General features: G+C 40.2%; 1 protein-coding gene across 1 annotated transcript in view; it reads right to left on the minus strand.

Moving 5' to 3' along the window:
• Positions 1 to 27,005, minus strand: part of LOC134741999 (serine/threonine-protein kinase NLK) — a 142,625-nt gene that overhangs the window by 7,089 nt on the left and 108,531 nt on the right. Inside the window, 6 exon segments of the mRNA XM_063674916.1 lie at positions 546 to 639; positions 1,224 to 1,443; positions 1,651 to 1,821; positions 3,706 to 3,832; positions 7,328 to 7,496; positions 17,554 to 17,660. Coding sequence (XP_063530986.1) covers positions 546 to 639; positions 1,224 to 1,443; positions 1,651 to 1,821; positions 3,706 to 3,832; positions 7,328 to 7,496; positions 17,554 to 17,660 — 888 coding nt within the window.

Consider the following 27,005-nt stretch of genomic DNA (forward strand, 5'->3'; position numbering starts at 1 on the left):
AACACCGATGTGCTTCAAATAAAAACTAAATAGAAGGAAAAAGACTATGGTTCTTAAGTATACAATGGGTACCACCAAAATTTGAAGGATTTATATAACAGAATGTGTACAATGTACACATTACATAACTCACAAATGTCATATTTTTCTATTATTTAACTTCAATATGGCAAGACCGATTGTAAGTAACATGTATCTGTATAGATTGTGCAGAATAAAATAATATCCAAACTCAACGCAGTGTTGCCCGCGCGTCGCAAGGGGGCCTATCGGGCCCAAAGTCAAAAGAGTCTCTTATTCAAGAGAACACACGATTAATGTGATGTTTTTAAAGGCGAGGAACCTTAATCATTTTGACTAGGGGTCAGTGGTTCTAATGACGAAGAAGTGTAAAAAAATGTGTAATTCGTGTGCGCGGTTCCCTTTTGACCGGGCCGGGAGTCGTGGCACACGGGTGGTGTAGCGTGTATAGGTATCGCAAAGAAATCACCTAGTGTCGGTGGCGGTTGGTGGCGGTTGGCGGTTGGTTGGCGGCGGCGCCTTACCTTGCGAAGCTCTTGAACGCCGCGGACTGCGGGTTGATGCACAGCGGCACGCGGGACGTTTGCAGCTGCTCCGCTATGAACTTGTGTATTTCCTCTGCGGATTGATAATCGGTACGGTTAGACATTTAAAAACAAAAACACTTTAGAGACAATTTTGACGTTCATATAATAAAAATATTGGAGCACTAGGATGGAAAGAAGACCAGGACCACACGGGAAAGACATCATATCCCGGGTCCCGTTTTTACCCTTTGGGTACGGAACCCTTAAAAAGGGAGCAGCACCAATATATTCCATTTTTCTTTCAGAATAAGACACCTTAATTCAGGGGCCGGGCGAATCTATGAAAGAGTCCGCCGAGTTTCTTGCGAGATCTTCTCGGGACTGTGGTGTATTAGAACCGGTGGACAATTATGACATTCACAAGTGCATTGTAAAATAACTAAATTGAAGAATAAAGACTTTCACTTATAGGTGGTTATCACACTGCCGCCGCATTTCGAAGCGACGTGCGGAACGACGAATTTGCGTGCGGCGACGACGCACCACCCGCACCGATTTGCTCCGTATCTCCGTCCGAAGCGGAGCAGGGTGATAACCGCCATACCTCTAGATACGGTGGTTCTTCTTCCGCTTTCACGACAGGGCTTCTCACTATGTAGAGTGCGCCGTGCGTACCTTTGACCTGGTGCACTGTGGTGAGCTTGCGCTCCCAGCCGTCGTGGAAGGGCTGCTGCGCCACGGGCTCCAGGTCGGGCGAGTAGTGGCGCGCGGCGGGTGGCGCGCTGTAGCAGCACAGGCACATGCACGAGTGGTAGCGCAGCCGCCCCTCCTCCAGGTACGGGTGCGCCAGCGCGTCCACCACCGAAATGCGCTTCGCCGGGTCGAATACTAGCATCTGGAATGAGGATATAACGACCGAATGTTAAAGCGATTTAGGTTCAGTTGCACCAAACCGTCTGTCCCCGTTAAAGCGTTTGGAAGTTTCATAGATCTCTGCTGCGTGACGTTGATAAGTATGCCAACTGTGGTTGGTGCCCCTGGCCCTTAATAAAAGGTGTTAGGTGCTACGTTGAACGGGTCGACCTAACTGCTGGATTCTCACCTGAGCGAGCAGGTGCACGGCCTCGTGCGTGGCCTGCACGGAGAGCGTGTAGAGCGCGGCGAGCGCGGGCGGGCGCGGCGCGCGGCGCAGCATGTGCGCGCGCGCACCGGCGCACGCGTGCCGCATGTCCTCCAGTGATGGTGTGCCTAGCAGCTCCGTTATCAACTCCAACTGGAAAATTACGAGATTATGTTTTTAATCTCACCAGGAAGCGTTTGCATTTTATGACACGAAAAATTCAGCTATTACATTACCTGGCCACCCAGGCCTTTTAGATTCGATTTTTATCGGAAATTACATCGTGGTATGTTATCGCCTATTTCATTTGTCAGATGTTCAACTACTGGACTGAAGTATTTATAAACACGTTAACTCCCGGTTTATTTCTTACAATACATTAGCAACCTCGGCTATTTTACAAATACGAATAAATTTACAGATTTATGAAAAAGCCCTAAATTCCCTTATGATTCCTATGAGAATGAATCAAAGGAGTCCTGATAAGATCTCATTTACAAAGAACCCACGAATGACAACAACCAATACTAATTATTCAAAATATTAATTTATTTCTAATTTACGTATCGGCGTTCTTAACATACGTATTATATTGACATCGCCACCAAATATGTCATACAATTTTATAGTTAAAGCTAGACTTATAATTTCGTTCCAGATTCAAAATTAGAAATGAAATGTGCAAAATGAAGATAGACATCTAGCGGCTGTCCGCAGTCTATATTTAACTAGTCAAACGATGTCTTACTACTTTAGAATACTAGTTACACTACCCTACATATGTCAATCTTCAGAACTTGGCCACGCCAACTTTTTATTCGTTGTTAACTTTTAATTATAGAAAGACCTACACACAGCCAATACATGTAAGGAATATACAATCATTATTCCCATTAACATAAGCCCTATCTAAATTACCTACTCCTTAGTAAATAGTTAGACTAACTATTACCTATGCGTTGATAGCTTTTGCAAAATATGCATATTTAAAAACGTGCGTGTTTCTCCGATGGCTTGAACTATAACTTCTTATGCTTCTTATGAAATTTCTTATGCATAAAAGTGCACTTATGCATTTAGACCAGTGAAAAAAAGAATGTTGAGAGAAGAGATATTTATCGTAGGTACGGGTCAAAGGCACACGAATCAAGTTTTCTACATCGTTGGTCATGATCTGCCTTGGTATACACCGTGTTTTTTTTTCCGGTAATTTCAAGGGGTGCATTCCTGAGCTTATCAAGTAACTTTCTCAAAGACACCTGTATTCTAATTAACTCCATTTCGGAGATAAAAAAAAAAAAATGATAATGCCCATACGAGCGTGTACACTTGCCTTCGGGCCTGTTTACATATTGATTAGTGTTTAGTACGAGTTCATACATTTGCTACTAAGTATTTACTATCTCGGACGATCGATGTTCGAAATGACATTGATATGTCACAGTTTTCAATTTTTTTGTTGAGTTTGTAAAGGTAATGCCCGTGTTACAACAACGCTATATGCAACATTTAATAACTTTTTATATAAAAATAAATAAAAATTAAAATTAATTAACTATGCCATTTAGTTTTCTTAATAGGCCCTTGCATCAGCCCACTAACCCGGGGTTAACCCATTAAACCGTTAACCCAGTGTTAAATTGTACTGGTAACCATGGTAACGCCAGGTTTAACCGAATAAACCCGGGTTAGTGGGATGCTGCAAGTGGCGCTTAAACGTACCCCGAAACCCCGAAGCCCGAAGTTACCCCGAAGTTAACGGAATTCAATAAAAACACGGTGTATACAAATTGTTTCTCTAAAAGAGATTTCTTATAACACAGTGTTTAAGGGTCAATGATAGCCAACTATATCCGATCGTTTTGAATCCTTTAAATTAGTAGGTAGATATTTTATATCTCTGGCTGGTTCTTATTTAAACCAGTCAAATTCAGGCTAGCAGTCCCCTTGTAGCAAGTTGTAGTATTAGCGTGTCATTTCGTTTGCGTGTTATTTGGAATCTGCTCGATGGAATCTGTTCGATGGTCCCAGACATACCTGCTGCACTGGACTCTGAGCCTGGAAGAGGATCCTCCTGCCGAGCAGCTCGCCGAATATGCAGCCGACCGACCACACATCCACGGCCGCCGTGTAGTGGTTGGCGCCCATTAGGATCTCAGGTGCCCTGGAAATTATCAACGGGAAAATTTTATAGTGTGGTTGGATTTTATTGGACTACGAACAGTCATGTCGGTTGGCCATCAGCGTCTATAATGATACATTTTGCACAGGAATGACACAAATTAATTTCACCTTTCCCGATCCATTACTGGACGCATAGGAGCAGAAAGATATAATTTGCCGTAATGGGAAGTGCTAAGGAATTATATTCTTATAAGGTATATAAGTTCAGAAATCCACCCTTAAGGTTTGCCAGCACGCCATGGAGCGTAGTATTCTCGGTGTAAAGTTGACCGATCGCATCAAAAACACTGTACTACGCTCCAAAACTCAAATAGCTGACGGAGCTGAAACAGCCGCCAAGCTGAAGTGGGACTGGGCGGGACACGTTTGCCGTATGATGATGATTTGTGGGCTAAAATAACAACCAATTGGGTCCCACATCAAACCCGGGGTCGCGGCAAACCTCGACGGCGTTGGCGAGATGACCTTGACGCCTTTGACAGGAACTGGTGGGATACGGGTCAAGTACGGGATACGTGGAAAGGGGGGAGGGAGGCCTTTGCCCAGCAGTGGGACACTAGGCTCATATAAATAAATAAAAAAAAGGTATGTTATATTTTTTATTTTGTCTACATTTTACATTTTTGATACAAGCTTTTATCTCTGGCTGTGCTTTTTAGGGTTCCGTACCCAAAGGGTAAAAACGGGACCCTATTACTAAGACTCCGCTGTCCGTCTGTCTGTCTGTCTGTCTGTCTGTCTGTCTGTCACCAGGCTGTATCTCATTAACCGTGATAGCTAGACAGTTGAAATTTTCACAGATGATGTATTTCTGTTGCCGCTATAACAACAAATACTAAAAACAGAATAATATAAATATTTAAATGGGGCTCCCATACAACAAACGTGATTTTTTTGCTGTTTTTTTTCCGTAATGATACGGAACCCTTCGTGCGCGAGTCCGACTCGCACTTGGCCGGTTTTTTTTTACAGGTTTCTTAAAGTTTTGTAGGTATGCCGCTCGTGTTATGTATCAGAAGTCCGCAAAGTATGTATGTATGTAAGTATTATATTTTTGAATCTTAAGGATAGACTTTGTTGATATCTGAGACAGATCAGACAGATGCCAAAACGAAACGGGTCCATAACCTTTAAGAGCCACGTACCTAATGGAGGTAGGGCGAAACAAACCCTCCTTACGTAAATGTATGAGGTGGGCCCCTAGATAAACTAGAAAAAGGGTTGGGCAGAGAACATTGCTGTAAATTGGAACTTTACAAATAATTTGTGCAAGTATTGAAGCGCAGAATCTTCGACATTGGAAGATCAGCAAAATTACAAAGCAGCGAGACCCGAAAATAAATATATCCCTTTATTTCTAAAGTTACTTTCTATGAAGGATAAACGAATAGGCATGTTTTGTTAGCGGCGGCACTGCCATTGTTCTAGTTTTATGATTTTACATGACTCTGTTAACACCAATTGAAAGGGCTTCCAAAGCCAGCAAAATGCAGCAGTAAAATGGGTTTTTAAACACTTTTTTATTCAGCTTTGTATTCACAGGCCGCGACGGACGCACCGCGGCCTACTTTCAGAAGTGCGGCCAACGAAGCAAAGGCCATACATTGAGATTGAGCGCGATTCACGCTTGGCGGGATTCGTCACGTTGGCTCCGAATTGGGGCGTCGAAAACAAGTCAATATATATCCTCACGCACGGAAACTAAAGTTGTGACCTTGTGCAAGGGGACGCGGAGCTTTTCATATTTCTCAAGTTGTTTATTGCATTACTATTTCTGACATTTCTAGTAGTAATGCACGCGTTATTATTTTATTAACTAGCGTGTAACTTCGTTCTTAGTGGAAGCTTTAGTTTATAATTTATTGACACACACATTCCTTTGTAAAACAAGGGGCTGGGAGCTTTGCACTACACTATCCTAAAAGAATACACCCGTAGAAGTGATAAAATTTAGTAGGTACTTACTTTGCGGACTTCTGATACATAAAACGAGTGACATACCTACAAACTTTAAGAAACCAAACATGATTTGAATAGATGACGTCATGTCTCAGATCGTTATGCTCGTAGGTGCTCTATTATATTGGTCAAGCGAGATGAATGAAATTGTCATATCAATATTTCCATAATAAGATTTAAAAAAAAAATGGTTTCGAATGGCTGATTTCTTTAAACTTTTTAAAGTAACATAATTTACCCAAAACTGATGAATATTTACGTTACATAGTTAAAAGCAGTATAACGCACTGACTCAACTTTCCTTTTCCATCGTATCGACCAGGAAATGTTCTCCGAAAACCTTTTTAGGAAAAGTTTATATTACTTTTTAAGTCCAATATCAAATTCAAGTTAGGCACCTAAACAAATAACCCTTTGGTTATTCAAGTGGAAAAGTTTTATCGAACTACAGTAGTGCTTAACAACATAGAGTAACACCCGTCGACCACGAACGCTGTAAAGAGTTCGAAAGGTCGGGATGTATTATAAATTCAATATACGCGATATAATCCGTTTTCATAGTTTTATTTCATGAGTAACTATCGCGGTAACCGAAGACAATATAACATAGAGTAACTTATACTAGAGCGATACTGTCATAGTAAATTTTGTAACCCCAGTAAATTCACTGCCATCTGTCGACACACTAAAACTAAAATTGAAGATTTGTAAAAATACGATAAAATGTATTTAAATATAGATAAATGATTTTTTTTATTTGCATTAATTATTTTGATGATTTTGACCCATGTTCTTTCACTGATATGCGTTAAAATTGTTAAATAACAAACGAAACCGTCAACGCCATCTATACGACTGTAGGCCAAAACTAGTAGCGCCCTCTGAACGAGAATCAAATTTTCTTGATTTTCGAGGCACGTTTTTTCCTTAGACTGTATCCATCTATTACGGAGTTATATCTATTTTTGTTAACAATATTACTGCAAGGAGGAGACTAGAGTTTATTACTTTCACAGTGTTTTATAAGGCCTAGAGCATAGATTTATGAAAATCTAGTCGCAATTTAGTTTTAGCGAACTGTTTAAACCTACTCGAAATAGGTATCGTCAGATTTGATTACAACGAAATATTAATATAGATGCGGACCTTCAATAAAGTTAGAAATACAATGTGTACTTACAGTCAGTTATTCCCATGTAGCGACATAATACTGCTGACTTGCGCAAGGAAGAGTACAGATTTAGTTTAGTGCATAATTATTTTCCTTCGTATTTTCACGGAAACGTACGAACGTGTCTTGCTATTTCAGTCAGTCTCGGTATAAAAAGTACTGAGGTCGACTGAAGTAGCATGACAAATACGAACGTTTCCAAGAAAATACGAAGGAAAACAAGTATAAAATCTGTACACAATATCGCACATCCTCTTCTTGACAGTATAATAGGTTAAAAATACATTTTACAAACAGTAAGTACATTTTACAGTCTCGTAAGGCTGCTGAATACTCGTCACTGACCTGTAGTACTGCGTGACCACTTCCTGCGTCATGTTCTTGCTGGCGTCCGGCTCCTCGACCCTGGCGAGCCCGAAGTCGCATATCTTCAGCACGCAGTTGCTGTTCACCAGGAGGTTGCCGGGCTTGATGTCGCGGTGCAGGATCCGAGCCGAGTGTAGATACTTTAAACCTGTTAACAAAACTTTGAGTTGATTTTTGACCATACGTATATTTTGTATAGTAACTAATAAAGTTAGAGAGGAATATAACTTTATATTGTCCTGTCCTGTTGTGTTGTACCAATTAAAAAGGCTGAAACAGAAAAAGTGACCAAGAAGTCCTTCAGTGCCAATGCCAGATTGTTTACTTGGTTTTGTAATATGGATATGACATTACGGATTTATTAACAATGCCGGTTTTTATTTTTATTTCTACAATAGACTGTAAGAGATTTTATCACAATTCAATATTTCAATGTAGTAAAATATTCCAGGTCCCTCTGAATTATTTCATAATGAAATTAATGCCACATTAATTTTAAATAATTAATAATGAAAATAACGCTAAAATTTGCGAACTGTCAAAGCTGCCCATACAATCCCCTCGGATTTATAACCACAGATTTAACCATGGTCAAGTAGGATAAGAGGAGACGTATGCTGTAAGATGGGGCTATACTGTTGCAGTAATAACACCGAGTCCGGGGTGTAATAACTATACTGACGCAATGCCGACGAGACGACGCTTGAAAGCTACACTTAATCACTATTTCCCGTAAAAGTGACTTTACTACCGCACAATGTACCACAGGAGACACGATAAAAATGACGATTCTTTTGGATGCGTATCGTGACGTAATAAAATTTTATTGATTTAAGTTTTAAACGGTATTAAATGCTCGATATGAGTCGATGCATCACATATTGATTAACTACACGTATAGCTATCTAATTAGCAACAATATAGTAAGTAAAGCGATAAAACTAAAAGCTGCGTTATATTTGAAATACGAGTGGATTGTGCGTGCTTTACGTATGTTGTGATAATACGCGCCGCACTAAAATGCGGGCATCATTGAAAATTGATACGTCGCTAATGGACCAATCAATTTAATGTACCTACATTGTACAAGCGCTATCAGCAACCAAGGTGATTGTATGCGAATCTTCTGCTAACCACTTTTGGGCAGCACGCAGCTAGATATGAGGAGAATTCTATTTTGTCAGGCGCCTCGCCGCTAATCCGGCGATAACTACTTCTGTTTGGTCGATACTAGATAGCCAGACAACGCCAAGACGCAGAAGGAAAACGTATTTGATATAATAAAGCGATTTTCCTTTTTCATAGCGATAAAGCCATGTGGATTTACCTAACACGCTTTATTGACTCATTAGGTACCGCAATATCAAGTTTTAATATAGCTACCAACGCCTCACACATCCCGTTAAGTCTTTTGATATGAGAGATACCATATTTCTTTTGATGTGTTGATGATATTATTTTCCTTCTTCGTAGTAAATCAAAACTGTTTACAAATGCCTAAGGAAGACGCTGGTGGATTAGGTCGTCAGAAGCCTAGGGTATCATAATCCAGGTTAACTAGCTAACAAGGTCCGGCCGTTCTTCGAACAAGAACAATAAATAACGAGTCGCGTTGCGCTCCAAATGTAAATCGCTTTTGTAAGAGAGTGCCAGATTCTAGCCGTACTCTTTACATAATAAATGCGTAGGGAGCAAGTATAGCTCATTAGACATGACGTGTCTCTCGCCCCAGCCCTTTGCTTTAACGAAGCCTGAATAATGGCGCCGGAGAACCGGGGTACGCCAGGGGACTGAGGCAAACTGAAAGGAACGTACGTGAATGTTTTTGCATTCAAGTCGACGTGGCAGCACGTTACATAGAAATGTTGCTGGGAGATTAAATTTCTGACGCCGGAATTACGAAAATCAGAACAGGCCTTGGAACGATTTGAGGTTAATTTGTGTGCTCTTGTTGTGCTACCGACACAACAGCTTAAGATTTCCTATTATGAAGCATATAAATATATACATCAAATCATCATACAGTAACACATAAAAGCCTTTATGATGCGGACTTAGAATTAAACATTGCAGTTGTATTAGTAGCAAATACCATGTACGGTCAAGGAATCTCATATAAGTGCAGCTTTTATATTGGTTGTCATGTGACAAGGCACGAAATGGCACATAAATCAAATTCCTTAAATAATGACGATGATAAATGACAGAACAGATGATGGTAGTCCTGTTTTCGTTACATTGCGGTTTTTGGTCGATCGATTGAATTCATTGTACTCTATAAGTATAGTTAATATATAATAATATATAATATTAGTTAGCAATGTCACAGAATAAGTAATAGTATTATCATAACGGCCACGCACCGCCCCGCCCCGATTTGAATTACCTCGCTCCGCGACAGCAGACTGACGGCGCGATTCGGAAAATGAATTAGAGATTCAATAGATATGAAATAGTAGAGATATGTGACGTTCTATGGCAAAAGGTACCGCAGGCGCTTACGTCGCATAGCGCCGCAAATTATTGAATATTAATTGGAGCGGCGTTAATAATAGTATAAGCGCGAACCGCCATAAGGTAACTTTACCAGTGGGACGTCACATATTTTTACTATTTCATATCTAGTGAATCTCTAATTCATTTCCCAAATCGCGCTGTGACGACCTTTTGCCGACCGCTCAGTACTGTTTTTAAGCAACTTACTCACACAATGACGCATGCCGCGTCTACAGACGTGCCGTTCACACATAGAAACGCAAGTGATTTTTGATGTATAGCGTGTCCGCCCTGTGGCAAATGTATCGAATATTGCATGCAATTCCTTGAACCGCCTCAATTGGAACTTTATGATCAGAATATAATCAGTGCCTTCGTAAACACAAGAACTACATAAAGTAAACTAGGGCACCTACGGCATAACAAATTAACGCCAACACGTCGCGTACAGTTTAATTTCCCAGTGGGTCGCAGTTTTCGCCAGCTTACTCGACTTTCAAATAAAAACGACTGTCAAATGTGTTAAATGAACTAAGCTGGATTTTAGAAAGCCGTGCATGGTCGTTGTTGTAATTATTTTAATCGAAGGCATATGCGTCAGCATGTCCAATAACTGTAAAAGCAAACTGTCTCATACGGAGCGAGGTAATTAGCTTTGAATTTACAACAATTTAACGAGCAATTTGCTAAAACGATTTTACATTCATAGTGAATGGTAAATCAAAAGGTTGATAAACCTTTGTGATTGTTAAATGTTGTTATCTTGAAGAAAATGCATCGTTCGTCAATGTATTTACTGTAACCATAAAATGATCACTCTCATACGGTTGTGGCTAAAAGCATTGTGCCAGCTGAGTCATCCACACCCCAAACTTAAATTCATGGGTTGCCATTACCATGACCGAGCGTCGAGCAAAGTAAATTTGGCTCTCGAGTCTCTCGACATCCGTAATTAATGTTCATTTTTGCTTGCAAGGGATACATCGAAGTTATGATCTAGATTAATACTTTTCGATTTGTCTTAGAAGGGTTTTCGTTCGTTGGACTTAGTATCGCCAGAATACACAGAAACCAAATCTGCGAAAGGAAAGTGATGTTTGTTTAGTGTGATGACATTAGGAGATACAATATTCGTAGTAATATCTCTCTATATATGTATAGCGGTTATCCCAGCTACGGTCTCAACGCTAACTCAGGTTCCGCTTTTGAACTTATCTCCTATACTTCACACGGTCTTCGGCATAATCTTTTGTGAGAGGGCAAAGGCAAGCCAACACACAGGGCTATCCTCTTTTCATCATATACAATAATAACGTTTATGTCAGACTGTCGACAGAGTATAGTATTACAGTTGTTCTCAAAGTGTGATGCTGGTTTGGGCACAGGATGTGCCCGGGCGGCAGGTCCATTACACCGCGGGTCGTCGGCCTGCGCGCGCGCCCGACCGCGACGCTAGTCCTTGCTCCTGCCCAACAGGGACAATGCACCGGCCACGTTAATTGCACTCGAGAAACAGTTGACAGTTTAACGTTTGCTCTTTTAACTGATTGTTGGACTTAGGGTTTCCAAGTGTATGTACCTATACTCAAAGAGCAATGAAAATGGATCAATTTGTATTGAAATATTCATAAAATACAATGTAACCAGTTTCAAAATCAAATTCAAAAGAGCTTTTAGCGTCATTTTTCTACAGATTCACATAATATAGGTACATGGTGAACTTCCTTATTTTAAGGTATGTATCTATGGGCCTTGGTTGCCTGAAAATAAATGCCCATCAGCATCATAATTTACAAAACTGGAAATGTTTGATAAAGAGCACCTCCATAAAGCATCTGATTAAGAAAACACAGGACTTAATTAGACATGACAGATCTATAAAATATATGCCTTACGAGAACTTCTAATGCAGTCACAGGAATTCATGGGGTTTTTTCTTTTTACAGCTAGGTATACAATGTATACATGCTTTACTCAGTAAACGAAATCCTTATCGAATTTTACTTAACCATAACGTCAGTGCACACAATGGCACGTTTCGGTTGAAACTTCAAACATCGTTTGTTGAACCAGGTGTTGTTATACAGTGGAATGCATCTTCGGCACGGTGTGCTTAGCCTGGAGTATCTGGTTTGAAAATTGATTAAAAAGTACACCTTATTTCCATGCAATAAGTTACAAAATGGGACGTTATTTTCAGGTGCGTCATTCTAATGGCTCACCCAGCACGAGCAAGTCTAAAGCAGAGGAAAACCAGTATATGTGCGCTATTAGATAATTACAGTTGTCGAGATTGCGTTACACTGGTGTGGCCGAGAGTTTGACTCTTCAGAGCCTGCAGAATCAATGAGAATACACCCTGGTATTGGAAACACAGGTCACAGTCCCGGTACAATGGAGAGCAACACTAGCGACAGTTAATCGTTTCACACCGTGATGTTTGCACGAGAGGCCCAAGAGGGTCGTGGAACAAGATACAGGTTTCCTAATAGGAGTGAAAGAAGAAAATGCATGCTGACTATTGGTTTTAGCTTCAATATTTATCCCATACAAATATGTTTGCAGCACATTTTATTATAGTGTCCTGTACACATTCACATCCGAACAAAATGTTTAAACATTGGAACCAAATTATGACGTTCTTCAGCCCTTAACGCAGCAAAAAATAAAAACTCTTCATATTCCTTCCTACCTACCTTCGTTTCAAACGCTTAAGTTTCAGAAAATACAACAAAAGTATTCGGTTAAGTGCCTCAATCACTTTGATTACATTTCCGACGTAATCTATCATTATGTAAATAAGAACCTCACGAAGCGGAGGCGATCCCAAGGGCTCCTGTACTTGTTAATTTCTTGGAAAGCTTCCAGCAAATAGGGCGTTGTCATTAGCGTGGCCTGGCCGGGCGCTAGGTCGTTAATTGTGAAAGCCGCTCCATCTGCCACGGGGCGACCCGCGCACACGCATCGACCCGTTTGACTTATCCGTCACCTTTCCAAGCCGTATATTCCCGTTGGTTATCAAGAGCACGCGAGTCGAAGTGAACCTGTGTAACTGTGACTTTGAGATCAGTTAATTAATGCTAACTAGTGTAACCAAAAAGCTCACTTATGCTGATTTAGCTCGCCTCCACTTGGTAACGATTGCAATAACACTCCAGAACCATTCATTCGTAGGCAGGTGAGTATTTCGGTATTATATTATACTACCTACGTCTGTTCCAAGGTCACAGGTTTATTGGATCAGCATTCAAACGCCTGCGCTCGGTAAGCGATTGGAACACAGAGCCAGGTGCGAGACTCTATTCCTTCGCAGGTGCTGATGTGTTCTACGTTTTTGCTTGAATCAGTATAAGTATAGTAGTAAAACTGCAAGTGTTGTTCTAAACCAACAAGAAGGATAGATGATGTTTAAAACCGTCGCTTTTGTAGGTTCCTTTAAATTAAATACGAGTAGTAAAAAACCATTTTCGGAAACACTGGCAGTCATATCTGAGAGTAATCGCGGACTTATCATATTTGATCAATAGTGAAATATTGCGCAGCACTGAGCAAATATTGAGCCTTCCAAACAATGTCGTTCGTTTAATTTTTCTTCGCAGTAATTATTTCCGAGTCATATATTCCCAGTTAATTGTAGTTCATTCAATAAGTAAACTGCATAACAATAACAACAAAGTTTATAAACATTACCGGGAACACAAATTATCTGCATACTTATATTTTGTATCTCTTATTGAAACGTATGGAATTACCGGGAAGGGATTAAGCCGGTGACATCGCTGGTTAAGAAGGTTTAACGACATCACCGTGGCCGTCCGTGACGAATTACAGAATTATAGTCTAAGCCTAGCATGGAAGGATTTCGGCATTGGATTCGAAGATCCTACGTCAAGGGATATTTATAGGTGACGTTAAATGTGAGTATCTAGAAGAGACGAATAGCCCCTATCTTAACGTGAAAAATGCTATCCATGTTTGTAGACGCACGCAACGTCCATTTCTGCGGGGAGGCGACATGTCACGAAGCAAATTCCATTAGTGGGAGGGATAGACGCGGCACCGGCGGCAGGACGCCACTTTCCACTTAGCGGTTTTTCCGTCGGCTGACGTCTACACCCTTGCCCTTCTCATCCGTCTGCTGTGTCAGTTACGTCATTTATTTTTTTAACGATCCCATTTATCGACGTGCACGTGTCCTAGCACTTTACAGAAAGAAAGCAACGTCTACTCATTAACATACCAGTTAGTCGAATGTCTATACAAAAAGGCTCCGGCGCGAAGGTAACATAAGGGATTGACATTAATCAGAGTAAATCCCTGGTAGCTTATATTACAGGCACGCTCAGTCGGAGGCGATTTCCTGAACGAAAAAAGCTCGCACATAAATTGTCGAGGCACCGCGAGACCACGGCTGCATTTCCATAATTCGTCTCGTTACGGCGACGCCATGCTCGCGAGCTTGCGATGTAATCTTTACGCTTCCTCGCGCTCTAAGAATAATTGATTAAATTTTTAATGAACCAATACCGCGTTATTCATCAGGATTAATCGGAAGTGAACACAGGCGCTCGGGTCGCGTTATTAAATTTGAATGATTTTTGCTTGAGAATATGCATTCGCATGTCAAATGTGCGGTGACTCGGTTCGCGTCACGCTCGGCTGCACAGCATATATATTTAATTTGAAGCGGACGGACGGACGGACGACAGGCGTCACGTTTTTGTAGCGAAATAATCCCTTACGCAATACTAGAATGAAGTTCAGCTATCTGTTATGTCACCGATGTGTGCAGTACGGCGGATCGCTCCAACATTTAAATTTCGTATGTATACGGCTTAAAAACATGGGAGTAATTATTCTTTCGAAATAAAAAATAGAAGAGATTTGCATTGCGTTTGTAGAGTTGTACTTTTGTAGCAATCACTATGTAAAAGTTAGACAAAGTAACATTACTTTCTTCTGAAATGGAACAAAGGCATTCATTTCACGTTTTATTTAAGGAATATGGACAGAACTATCGCCCTGTGTTATGGCATCGCGCCCTGAAATGAAAAATTCTGTGGAAGACTCGCTGTCTACGTGACAAGTTAGAGCTGGGCCATCAAGGCAACTATAAAGTTTTTAATTAAACGCGACAGGCAGCAGTGGAAGCTTAACGATCGCATATATCTACATTCCCTTAGCGCTTCACTCACAGGAAATATCTTTGGACTGCACGAATAATTGCGCAAATTTATAATAGAGGGAGCGGACAGCCGGCAGATTCTTTTCATTCTACAAATGGAATTTGCTTAGGGGATAATCATCCTTCAGTTTGAATGCGCTTAGTGTTAGGGTGGAATTAGTTCTTGTAAAGTCGTGTTGGTTATATAATAACAGCGTGGTAACGTAATGTACTAGTTAAGTCTTCTGGAATTGCGAGTTGTTGTAGGAAATTATGAGCAATGGCGAGTTATAATTGATTTACAGCTCTGGAGTGGCGGAGGTGGTCGCATCGGGCGCATCACGTCGCCACTGCGGCGCCGAGTTGAGGGCTGTGTTCCCGTCACCAGTAATCGCCGGCGAACGTTCATCTCAGGCGAACCTTTATTCCATGTGAGAGAAACGAAGAAACTATACATAATCGTAGATCATAGCTATACTGGTTAGGCTTATATGAGCGCTCGCCAGCGGTGAGGAAGAGAGAATAACAGGCCTAAACCTGAATTTATCGGCGGACACCGGAGCGAGCGCCGGCCAGCCCGCAATCAACCTTCGCCGTTGTTTACCTTCGCAGAGCCGCTGGGCGAACGGCCCAAGTTTTACGGTACAGGACCCTCCTCCCCAATACCGACTTTTTACTTTAGTAAACGTAAAACCTCAGCGGGATTGGCATGTTTTTATTTTAAACCGAGTCATTAACTCAGTACGTGGCAATATAGTTCGGAGCTTACGCAAGGGGATTGCGCTGAGTCTAATGAGAAAAGTTTGCTGTACGTTTTAACCGTTCAAGAAGCCTGACTATAGTTTTGCATAAGTGAATGAACCTTTCTGATCATTTAACTTGATCTTTTAGGAGTCAGATAATGTAGTTTTGCTGCTGTTTTCACTGAATTTGTTTTTACCTACTCGTGCTTCAATTAATCATATCCCGCACATGTGTATTGGGTGGAGTCCAAGCCATCCATTTAATGATGACATTCGTTTGAATTTGGAGTTTTGTATTGACAATTACAATACCATTCGTTCAGTCTGTTTATTTACAACGGTTTGATTTATTAGCCTGACTATTATTAGTATGTAGTATAGTATTTCGATTCCTAGCTGGCCCCGAACGGCTTATCCTGTCTATTGTTAAGTAAAACGGCACGTGTTACCTACTATTACTACACGTATCAAAATGTAGGTTGGCTCGCTTTAACCGATTATTGAATGACGACTCTATAGTAATTGGAATAAGATTCAAAATTAACTAATGGAAAATTATTTTGCGAGGCTGTGTGTAGTTCCTGTACGGTTATTGAGTGCCGGCGAGTCGAACGCTACAGAACCAGTCTAAAATGTGACATCGAGATGCGAAACAAAGGCGCATTATCGGAGAGCACATCTACACTGTTTTTTTGAGCGTTGGACTAGCCCGCGCTCAGGTGCCAATTAGAATTACACGACCCTTTTTTTTTTTCAGGTAGTGGCACGTGCCGTTTTACTTAACACTAGACAAAGGATTAGCCGTTCAGGGCTAGCTAGAAATCTAAATACTATACGCTTTAAATAGCTGTCTTCTAAACAGGGTTGAATTAAGTTTTTATACATACTTTGTAGTAGTAGTAGTAAATAATCACTTTATTGTACACAACACAGGTTTACAAAAAATGTATGCAACATATTACCAGTGGTTAACGATAGTCAATGGCAATTTTAATCTAAAAGGATATATATTATAAATAAATAAATAAATGAACAAACAAATTCTAGGACATGCCCGTAGTTAAGCAGGTATTTCATTGGGATTGCATAGCCTTAAGAAAGAAGTTCTTATACATATTTGAAATAAAAATAAACATTACGCAAACATGGTGGACCTACTTTATAGAATGGAGAGCATCGGTCTCGAGTTTGGCCTGAAGATTAACCGCAGCAAAACAAAAGTGATGATTGTAGATCGTGCTAACCAAAATTTGTCTTAAGTTACACATATTGCAAACTGTGAAGTAGTACAGTCTTATGTCTATTTAGGGGCATTGATCACAATAACGGTGGCTGCGTAGAAGTGATCAAACGCCAGATGGCGATAACAAGATCTGCCATAGATAAAGTGAAAAGAGTTTGGAGTAACCGGAACATCACAAGGACCACTAAAACCAGGCTTGTCAGAACCCTCATATTTCCTATATTTCTCTATGCTGCCGAGACCGAAGAACAGAAAGTGAATGCACTAGAGATGTGGTGCTGGAGACGACTGCTGGGTATATACATGGACTGAGTTCCGGACGAACGTATCAATTCTTGAGGAGCTTGGCATAAAAGAGCGTTTGCTTTCTACGGTTAAAACTCGGATCCTCAACTTCTTTGGATCACTCTGTAAAGAGTGCAACGAAGAAGAAGAAGAAACATGGCAATTGTAAAGCTAACTTTCGGTTTCCCAATTAGTTGACTCGCCAAAGGGCTAGCCTTGTTAGCCATGCAATCACCAAAGGTTTAGTGCAAGTTGAAATGCAAATAGGACTCACCTCTGAGTATTTGGTAGAGGAAGACTTTGATGTGGTCGGCGGAGAGGTGTTGCGGCGACACGATGATCTTGTGCAGGTCGCTCTGTAATAGCTCCGTGATCACGTATCTGTGTGCGCTGGTTAAGGCTTAATGTATCACGGTGGGTTGATGATAAACATTTGTGTTTAGTATTTGCAATGCAATCGTTTGCAGCAGTTCTATGTATAAAGTTAGTTATTTACCAAATACATCCGTTGATATACAAGCTAAAAATAAAAGACAATAAGATTAAACTCATGTTGGTATAATTGACATGTATGTAGGCATCGAGGTTTGCTGCAGGTATATACATAAAAAAACTGTTTATTAATAACTTTTATAACAATATAGGTTGGAGCTGAAATCGTTAGTTGTCGGAGTAAAGGTTAAAGCCAAGTTTTATTGGCTAGATAGATTTAATAATATACAAATATTGTTATTTTTATACAGCTAGAATTAGGTACAGATGTCCAAAATGCGGAGGGTATTCAAAAAGTTGGAAAGGTTCTCGGAAATTACTTGAAATTTTCACAGAAATATAAGAAATTTCCATCTTATGTTTCGGAAACTTTCAGCCTCCATATAGAAATTTGAGAAGTTTCTGAAACTTTCCCATGTGGAAAATTTCGCAATTTTGGAAAGTTTCCTTCGGCACTCATAATTATGATAACGCAGCTCCTCTTTTTATTTGCGCAAATATCTCAAAACTTCATCAAGATTGTGAAATTATCAGATAAACAAAGGCAACAAAGGCCGAGAAAGACGAGAGCTATTTTTGGAGACCCTCGCACGAGTCACAGTCACCGCTTCCCGATAAAGCCTAGGCACAACAATAATGGTACCTAAATTAAAGATTTAAGCACGCCTCACCGTTAACGGTACTGGAAGACAATACCGTACTAAATCAAGTATTGAACGTTACGATCCGTGACAAACATAAAGCGCAATTTAAACACCCACGCGGGCCACGCGCGGTAGGGTGGGCCGCGCCTGGGCAACGGGAATTTGTCCTCCCTCCACCCTTCGCAGGACCGTAGGGCGCGAATGCCGGGACCGCGCCGTCTCGACTGGTTATCTCGCTTATCTGTACGCCCCCTGTGCCCATTATCAAAATTACACCGGGGCTATTCGGTGCTGCGAGGCGCGACCGCAAAACGATTCCAACTGTCACATTGCCAAAAACAACGTAAAAAAGCCAGAGGATCTTCCGAGTCAAGCACCGGAACGCATTCGATGCTCACGTTGAATTTAAATCTATCAATTAAGTAAGTGGCAGTGATACAGTAATTAAAGCGTCCATGAAAGCATCTCAGATACGAATCCGCCGCCGGTGGTTCATTCATTACGGTTTTAAATAATGAATCGCGGCGGCGGGGCGACTGGCAACAGCGGCTCAGTTCTAGCCTGCATTATTGCTCAACTAGTTTTATATTGTCGGACTTGTCTGCGCGCCTAATAGAGGCTTCTGGTGACCAGAGGGCTGGCCACTATTTTGCACAGAGTATTAGTATCGCCATACAGCGAGGAAATACGGCCAGCCTTCCCGTTGACGATCTGGGCCAAATTTTTTTTCTGTAGGTTTTTCTTAAATAGTACGTTTTATTATGTTTTTTTACTTCTTCTTTGTTTTTCAGTATTAAATCAATCTTGTTTTATATTCGACATCGAGATCGCCGAATATTCTTGAATAGACTTATATTGATCGGGATATAGACCGTGATTACCTTTTGTATTATTTGTGAGTTCCCGATATTTCGACGCAGTTACATGCATCATGTAACAATATAAGTCATGGTCAATATAAGTCTAGTGAAACTAGCCGTGAATCATTCAAAACTCTAATTCTTGAATAGAATTTGAAATAGACTAGCTATATTAGGACACTTGCTGCCGACACAAATCACATCGTTTTCTTACAAATTGAGAGACGAATCAAGTGTGTTACGAGTATTATGTGATATTATATCCGTCGGTAGATCTGAGCGATGAGGTTCCAAAACCGATTTGTGGAAAATTGGTATCTTGTTACTTATTTTTAGTACCTACAAGGGAAAATGACCACACAATTGCCGGTAAAGGTCGCGACGTGACGAGGCAGGAAATTGGCGTAGATATCGTTACGAATAAAGACTCAAATTGCAGAGTAACTTTCAAGTAACTCCGAGGCGATCTCATTGAGTAGTCGCGGCGCGAGTCGGAGAATAAGTTATCGAGTTAAAGGCAGAGGCAATAAGCACTTGCAGGATCAAACGTCGGAGGAAAGCACTCTAGAAGGAACCGCACATTACCAGGCGCGCGAGTCCTCTAAATAACGGCCATAAAGGCGCACAGCCAACGCATTAGCGCTAGGTGTAGTTTCCACAGAACCGAATATAATTGACGCTCACTTATTCATAACTACAACAGCTGTGGACGTACTTAGGATAAGTAAAGCGAGTAACGAATGGCGATTCTTCTCTCGAGATAGTTAATATAACGATGTCAGAAGAAATTGTAGCCTTGCAGATGGCGAGAAACGAGTAAATTATGTACATAAGCTGTGAGCTACTGAAATATTACGGCGTTGTACAGATGTAGTGTATAATCGGTACAAAAAGTACTGAGGTTGACTGAAGTAGCATGACAAATACAAACGTTTCCGAGAAAATACGATGGAAAACAATTATGCACTCCATCTGTAAGATTAAATAAATTACGGGAAATTGATACACCCAACGTACACCGAAAACTACATTAGGTGTTTGTTTTAAGAACATCAGTATTAAGAGTCCCCGGCAAGCTCGGCCGAATTTTTTTTATACCACGTCGATGGCCATCAAGCATACGGCCCGCCTGATGGTAAGCAGTTACCGTAGCCTATAGACGCCTGCAACACCGGAGATATTACACGCGCGTTGCCGACCCTTTAAAAACCTGTACACTCCTTTTTTGAAGAACCCCATACTGTAGCCCCTCGGGAAAACCTCGGCAGGGAGCACATTCCACAGCCGAAGCGTACGCGGAAGGAAATTCCTCTTAAACCGCACAGTACGCGACCATTTAGGTGCTAGGGTTTCACCTTCCCGTACACACAGAGTTTCGGACGTGTTGGATTGTAATGAAACTATTGGCATACAATGACATGAGTTATATCTAGGTCTGTAATTAGTTTATATAGCTCTACTTAGTATATAAAACAAACGAAACAGCAAAAACAAGTTTTGTATGAAAAGTTTAAATTCACTGTATTTTTTTTACTATTGTATCTGAAGCTTCATAAACTAATTACAGACATACCTTATCCTATTGTAAGTACAAAGTTTCAGAACAATCTAATAGCTAGTCGTTTTAAAATGAGAGCGTAACTACGTTTGTATGGAGAACCGAGCTTGCCGAGGACTTAATGTAGGAAAAGTAGGGGAAATAGGTTTGAACAAAAAAAGGTTAATAACCTACATTAAAATATATTTGTATTTCAACACTTAAAGCAATATTAACAATCAACTGCTATCTAGAAAACAATCAACTCTACCGGAGTTTATAGTTGCCTAACTTGTACACATATTTGTACATGTACACTTTCTTATTCAAACCCAAATAACTTTTTTCTTTCTGAAACTCAAAGTTCAAAGCCACTTAAATACCAATAGTTTGCCTACAGGAGGCGAAAACAAGTTTTCTGTACGAAGTTAACCCGGCTATATGGAAGTTTACGTACGAATACGTCCAAGTTCGCGCTGACCTCGACTCGTTGAATCAGCTTGTCACTTCATTACTTGTTACTTGTTATTGTGACGACGACGGCTTCGACTTCGGTTCACGCTTTGCCGATGGCATAACTAACTAAGCCGCATAATGTTACGAGATTATCGAGACGGAGTAATATGATTAGTTCATACCTATAAGGCGTTGTCATCAAATAATGTTTTCGCAATAGAGAGGAAGCCTAGGAAAAGAATTCGTTAATATGTTTTCACACTCCGATAAGCAATTAACAAAATCCAGCAGGAAAGTCGATGAAAGAGCCGATTACTAAGAAATTGGAGATAAAAGAACAATGAAGCGGACTTAGTTCATCAACATGAATAAGAGAAAAAATGGCGAAATAATAAAAAAGGGAAAAATCGCAATGCGGGCTTGGTCACGTAGTGCGGTGCGGTCGCTTGCTTAATGTATCTCTACTGAACATTGTACAATAGAAAAATAAGGGTATTGGTACCGCAGTACTTCGGTGAACCGCGTCTAGCACTAACCGAGCCATTCAACGGGCTGTAATGACATTTCATCAACCACCATAATCCGAGGACGCGGTAATAAAAGGCCAGTGTGATCCCGTGAAAGCGTTTTGATGGCGACTAATAATGGTGCTAACTGCTGAAGGGAATACATAAAAAACCGATGTGATGATGAGATTATGTTGATTATGATTGTTCTCACTCATTATTTGGTAGATTTATGCTTCCAGAGTTGATTCAAGAGTTGATGCATTATTGCGTAGCATAGCTGATTTGCAAATTTAATAATGTTTTCATATCAATTATTAAACTGGAACCAACAGTGATAGTTATTAGTTAGTTTATCGTCACCATCATATGAGTGGAACAATCAAACAGCTTGCAGCTAAAATCTTGTCAAAATATTTATTTCGTTTTTAAACGCTCTAATGCAATTATCAAATCCTTAGTAGGTATTATTGTTTTCTTTAAAATTATACCCTATTAGAATCCTTACACACTTTTTATTCCCGTCGCCCGTTTTCTCTTTTTGTTTTTTAAACATCTCTAAACGAGTCTTTTTGTAGTCCCAAAGTGTAGGAATCATGTCATCTTTCACACACGTAAATTATTACAAGCACCTAGATGCGAGATAAAGGCAAACATTAGAGATAAGTTTGGAGCATCCCGGCGGGACAGCGAGCGCCGGCCGCGGGGCGCAGCCCCCGCCGCGGCGACGCGGTAATTATTTACAGAGGGGCTGAGATTCCGCCCCTGAGCCACGCAGGGCTGCATGCATGCGAGTGTACTGTTTCATTAAGGCCCGATAAATACATGATTAGTATATTTATTTCTACGATACGACCTATGTAAATCGTCAAGCCGTTTTTATCGGACTACTAAACGATCTGTTAAACTAGCGGACGTATGTTAAGCGTTAACTACATTAATATCAATAATTTAAATGTGACAATAATGATAATAAAAAAATATCTTGATTTCAGAACGTTCAAAATTCCATACAATATTGTTAGTACCATCGTTATAGCTATGTGTTAGTAAATACATTAAAAATAAAAACAAAACAAATAAAATAATGAATTTAATAATGATAGCAAAGTGGAATCAGGATTCCACATCACTCAATCCGTGATAATACCTATTTAGACAAATGAGACTAATAATATTCATGTCACATAAACAAAAATATATTTTACCCGAATTGTAGCAGCTATATGATCTGTGGTAGCAGTAAGCATTCAGCAAATTTGTAGGTACATGAAATGAAATTACCTTAATGAAACAAAACTAAATATCTCAACGTTGAAGCGAGTTACAAATACGATATATACCTACATATATTACGTTTCGCATATTTGCTCCAAGTAACTCTCCTGTCACTCGTGTTCACAGGGCTTTCCGTCTGTTCGTTTAGCGTGACAAGCTCGCGTGAATCCAAACATCTTATAAATTAATCCGCAGCTCGCGTCTGACAACCCTACGGTTTTCATTGCGAGGGCTACGTGTTCGGTTTCATATTTGATTTGTTGCGTTTTTTTTCAGTTACAATGTAGTGTCGCTGCCCGCTCATAAAGGTGCGCAATAAGTTGATCAGCAACTAAAACAATTTCTATGAACAAATAACATCCGTTTGTTATTTCTGCGAGTTTCAAAACTTTAAGAACTCGCCGAGCGGAACTGAACAAAACAATAAGTAAGTACCTATACAAGAGAAACTAAGATTAAGGGTACATTGTGTCTGGGAAATGACAGGCCGCGCATGAAATTTTGAACGAAGAGCACGAAACATGTAAAGCGCAGGCACGTTAAGTAGTTACTAGACCGGATGTTCTGCAGCTGTGCGCCCGACCCGTTCACAAACAGTATTCTTACAAAAAATTATGGGCTCGTACGCTAATACATGGTTTCTAAAATAGTTAAAAACGTTAACAAGCTAAAACCAAACCGGGTTTATGACGATTGGTTGCAATAAAACCGATAAGTTATCGTTATCTTTGTTTTTGACCGATAAACCATTTTACAACTAGTCCCTGTGTCGCGGGACCCAGCAGTCGACCATGTTGTTTATAATTTTATGGAAAACTTGGTTGCGTTTTATATATTATTCGCTAGTCTGCTACGGGGCATTTAGTGGCAGTTTGCGAAACGGTTAAGGCCAGTGCTTTGGTTCCACTTAAGTTCTATTGTTTCCGAATGCACGCAGCACGAGGACGAGGATCTAAACAATGCACAGTCAGCCGTAAGGCACGGCTACCAGTCTATGAATATTCCGTAACTCATGGTTATGCATAATATATTGTATGAGCAGGTTTAACTGTCGCTATTTTGGAGCGCGTATGCATATATTGTAAAAGTTTTTTTCCTTAGGCCACGGAAAAGTGTAATATGACGTTGATGGATAGAAAGCATCAGTATGTGTTCAAGAAAGAAAACCATTTTACTTGCACGCTTGTATAGTTTGAAACATATGCGTAAGGGACAATAACTAGTAAATTATAAGATCTATCAGAGATTACTTGGTAGTTTGTACGATAGTTTTTAGTTGAAAATCTCTAATTCCATTTTAATTATGCTTGAAAAATGTTTTATTTTATTAAGCACATCAGCGATGTCATCATAAGGTAATTTCAATTATGTGCTAAGCAAGAATAGCATGATATACTAAACACGTCCACAATGTAGCCCTCATAAATAGTTGAGTGTCGGAAAATAAAAAGTGGTCCGCAGTCCGCAGATGCAAGCAGGAATTCCGCAAATATGTGATGTGTGGCTGTTGCAAGGATACCTCATCACATTAGGCAAAGATATACAAGCTAGTGTGGTATCTTCAGGTTTTGTGACTCAAGAACTTATAGGATTTTTGTAATATTGTAATGGACTAGTTATAAATCACTACATAGTATAAAACAAAGTCGCTTCCTGCTGTCTGTCTGTCCCTATATATGCTTAGATCTTTAAAACTACGCAACGGATTTTGATGCGGTTTTCTTTAATAGATAGTGATTCAAGAGGATGGTTTATATGTATAATACATCAGCATTGCACCCTTGCGTAGCCGGGGCGGGCCGCTAGTGAGTAATATACCTAACTCATGTGTACAAAGCAAGCGAAGTGATATCCGTGGCTCTAGCGTGTGTTTTCTTACTAGTTACGAACTTCTTATATGCAATTTTTTTACAAAGAATAACTTAGGTGGTGTACCCTATTTTCTAAGTCTCGAGTAAGAACGTTTATGACAAACTACGGAATCATTAGGTCTGAACGAGATTATATCAGTCAAAACGACCCGCAGGTATATTTTCCCTTGTAAGAGGGCGCCACCATTGAATAGCGGGGCTAGGCGTCCAATTCATCTCGGCCATAATCCCGGGGAGGCTGCACGCGTCGCGGATCCGTTCATTCCCGGGCGATCCATCAACGTCCATGTCCGTGGTAATTACACGTGATATTGATGCGCGTTGACCTGATACTGAATTAGATACGTATGTTATGAAGAATATCAGTACGTAGTGGAAGAAACGCATTAGAAACTGTCGCATCCGCAGCAGCTTGAATGTCCGTGACATAATAAATAAACTGCAAGAGTCGTCTTTGTTGGCACGGTCACTTTTTAGGCCGGCAAGTTATTTGGCTGTATATTTGGCCACATATTTGTTTTCATGTTTTTCTTTGGAATATAAACGCAGCCATTGCTGTTTATACAAATAAGGCCGAGCAAGTTATCAGGCTTAAAATGCTCGGTGTACTTTACTGCACGTACGTGTTGCCTAAAAATAAAACTATTTATTTATTCTATAAAATCGTCAAGTATGGGAATATCTGGTTATGTTCGCTGTCAGTGGAAAAATATTTACCGCTGAAATTATTATTCCATAGACAAAGTCGGAAAACCTGGCCTTGTAAGACGTGACGCAAATTGACATGCTGATAATACGGGCTTTAAGCAAAACGAAACCGCCTCATGAATTTATGAGATGGATAGAAGCTACGAAACCGTTACAGTTAATTTTCTGGATGCATTTCTAGGTTAGTCTTCGTTTTTACCAATGCAAATAGAAAAAAGCGTCTTACTTGCGGGATTACAGTGACTGAAATAGTAGTGGCTTTATTATGCCTGCGGGAAAGAAAGAAAAACAATTGTAATAAGTACGAGAGAAAATTCTCCGCAAATATTTTATGCTACTCTACCGACCCACGATTATGTTAGGTATAAACAGGTAATATAGCCATCTAAGAATTGGACATTACGCCAGATAGCCGGTAGGTTATAATTAGTCGCTAAGCTCTTTATTCTGCTTACATTATTTACATAAATGATTTCATTTTATAGATTAGAACCCCAGAGCCGGGGTTACTTTCCTTCAGAAAACGGAAGTTGAGAAGCTTAAGTAATTTCATTTGGTAGCGGCCTAATTTTATGAATATTAAAATACATCACTTCGAAACAAACACGCCAAGCGTAAGGGCAAGCACGGGTCGGACGTTGACGAATGGCATTTTCCGAGAGGGAACCGCCGGCAGTTTCTGGGTTGTTCAAAAAACGTGTTGTACCCGACAATGCGAGCTCCTCGAAAATATAACTCTCGCTAAGTCTCGCTATCAGAGACTAGTCAAACTAGAGAAGTGTTATCTTCTCAGTTGAAGTAAATAAGAGATGCTTAAATATTTGCTCTCTAGATTATCTTAAATTGGTTTCTGAAGTAATGAGCTCTGGAATGCACCGCAGCCATCCTATAGCAGGAAAGCCAAAGCCGCGTCAAAGAAACACGACACGTTACAAACAAGAAATCGATCAGAACAAATTAAACCCGCAGCAAATGTAAATACATTCAGGTTAATGCGAAGCTTCTTTACGCACGCCGGAATCCAAAGACGCCGGCAAAATGTAGGAATGTTTTAGGTTCCTGATGGCGGTGTAATTACGGACTTATGTACATTCTGACGTGTCGCGTCTGTGTAATTTAAGACCACCCTACTAGAAACTTGACAAACAATCCTGAGTGAATTAAATATTTCATGCTTAAACGCAAATATGGGAAATGTTTAAGCAGTTATCATCAGCATTCAGTCTGTGTTAAACCGTAAAGTTAATATTACGGGGTCACTAAGTTTTAGTGACACCGCAATATTCTAATACATTTTCTAATACAGCTCCAAAAGTCATTCTTTCAGTTTTAATATCGTAAGTATTTAATATCCACACGGATTCGCAGCTAATA

Source organism: Cydia strobilella, chromosome 6 (assembly GCF_947568885.1).
Source record: "Cydia strobilella chromosome 6, ilCydStro3.1, whole genome shotgun sequence".
Lineage (NCBI taxonomy): Eukaryota > Metazoa > Arthropoda > Insecta > Lepidoptera > Tortricidae > Cydia > Cydia strobilella.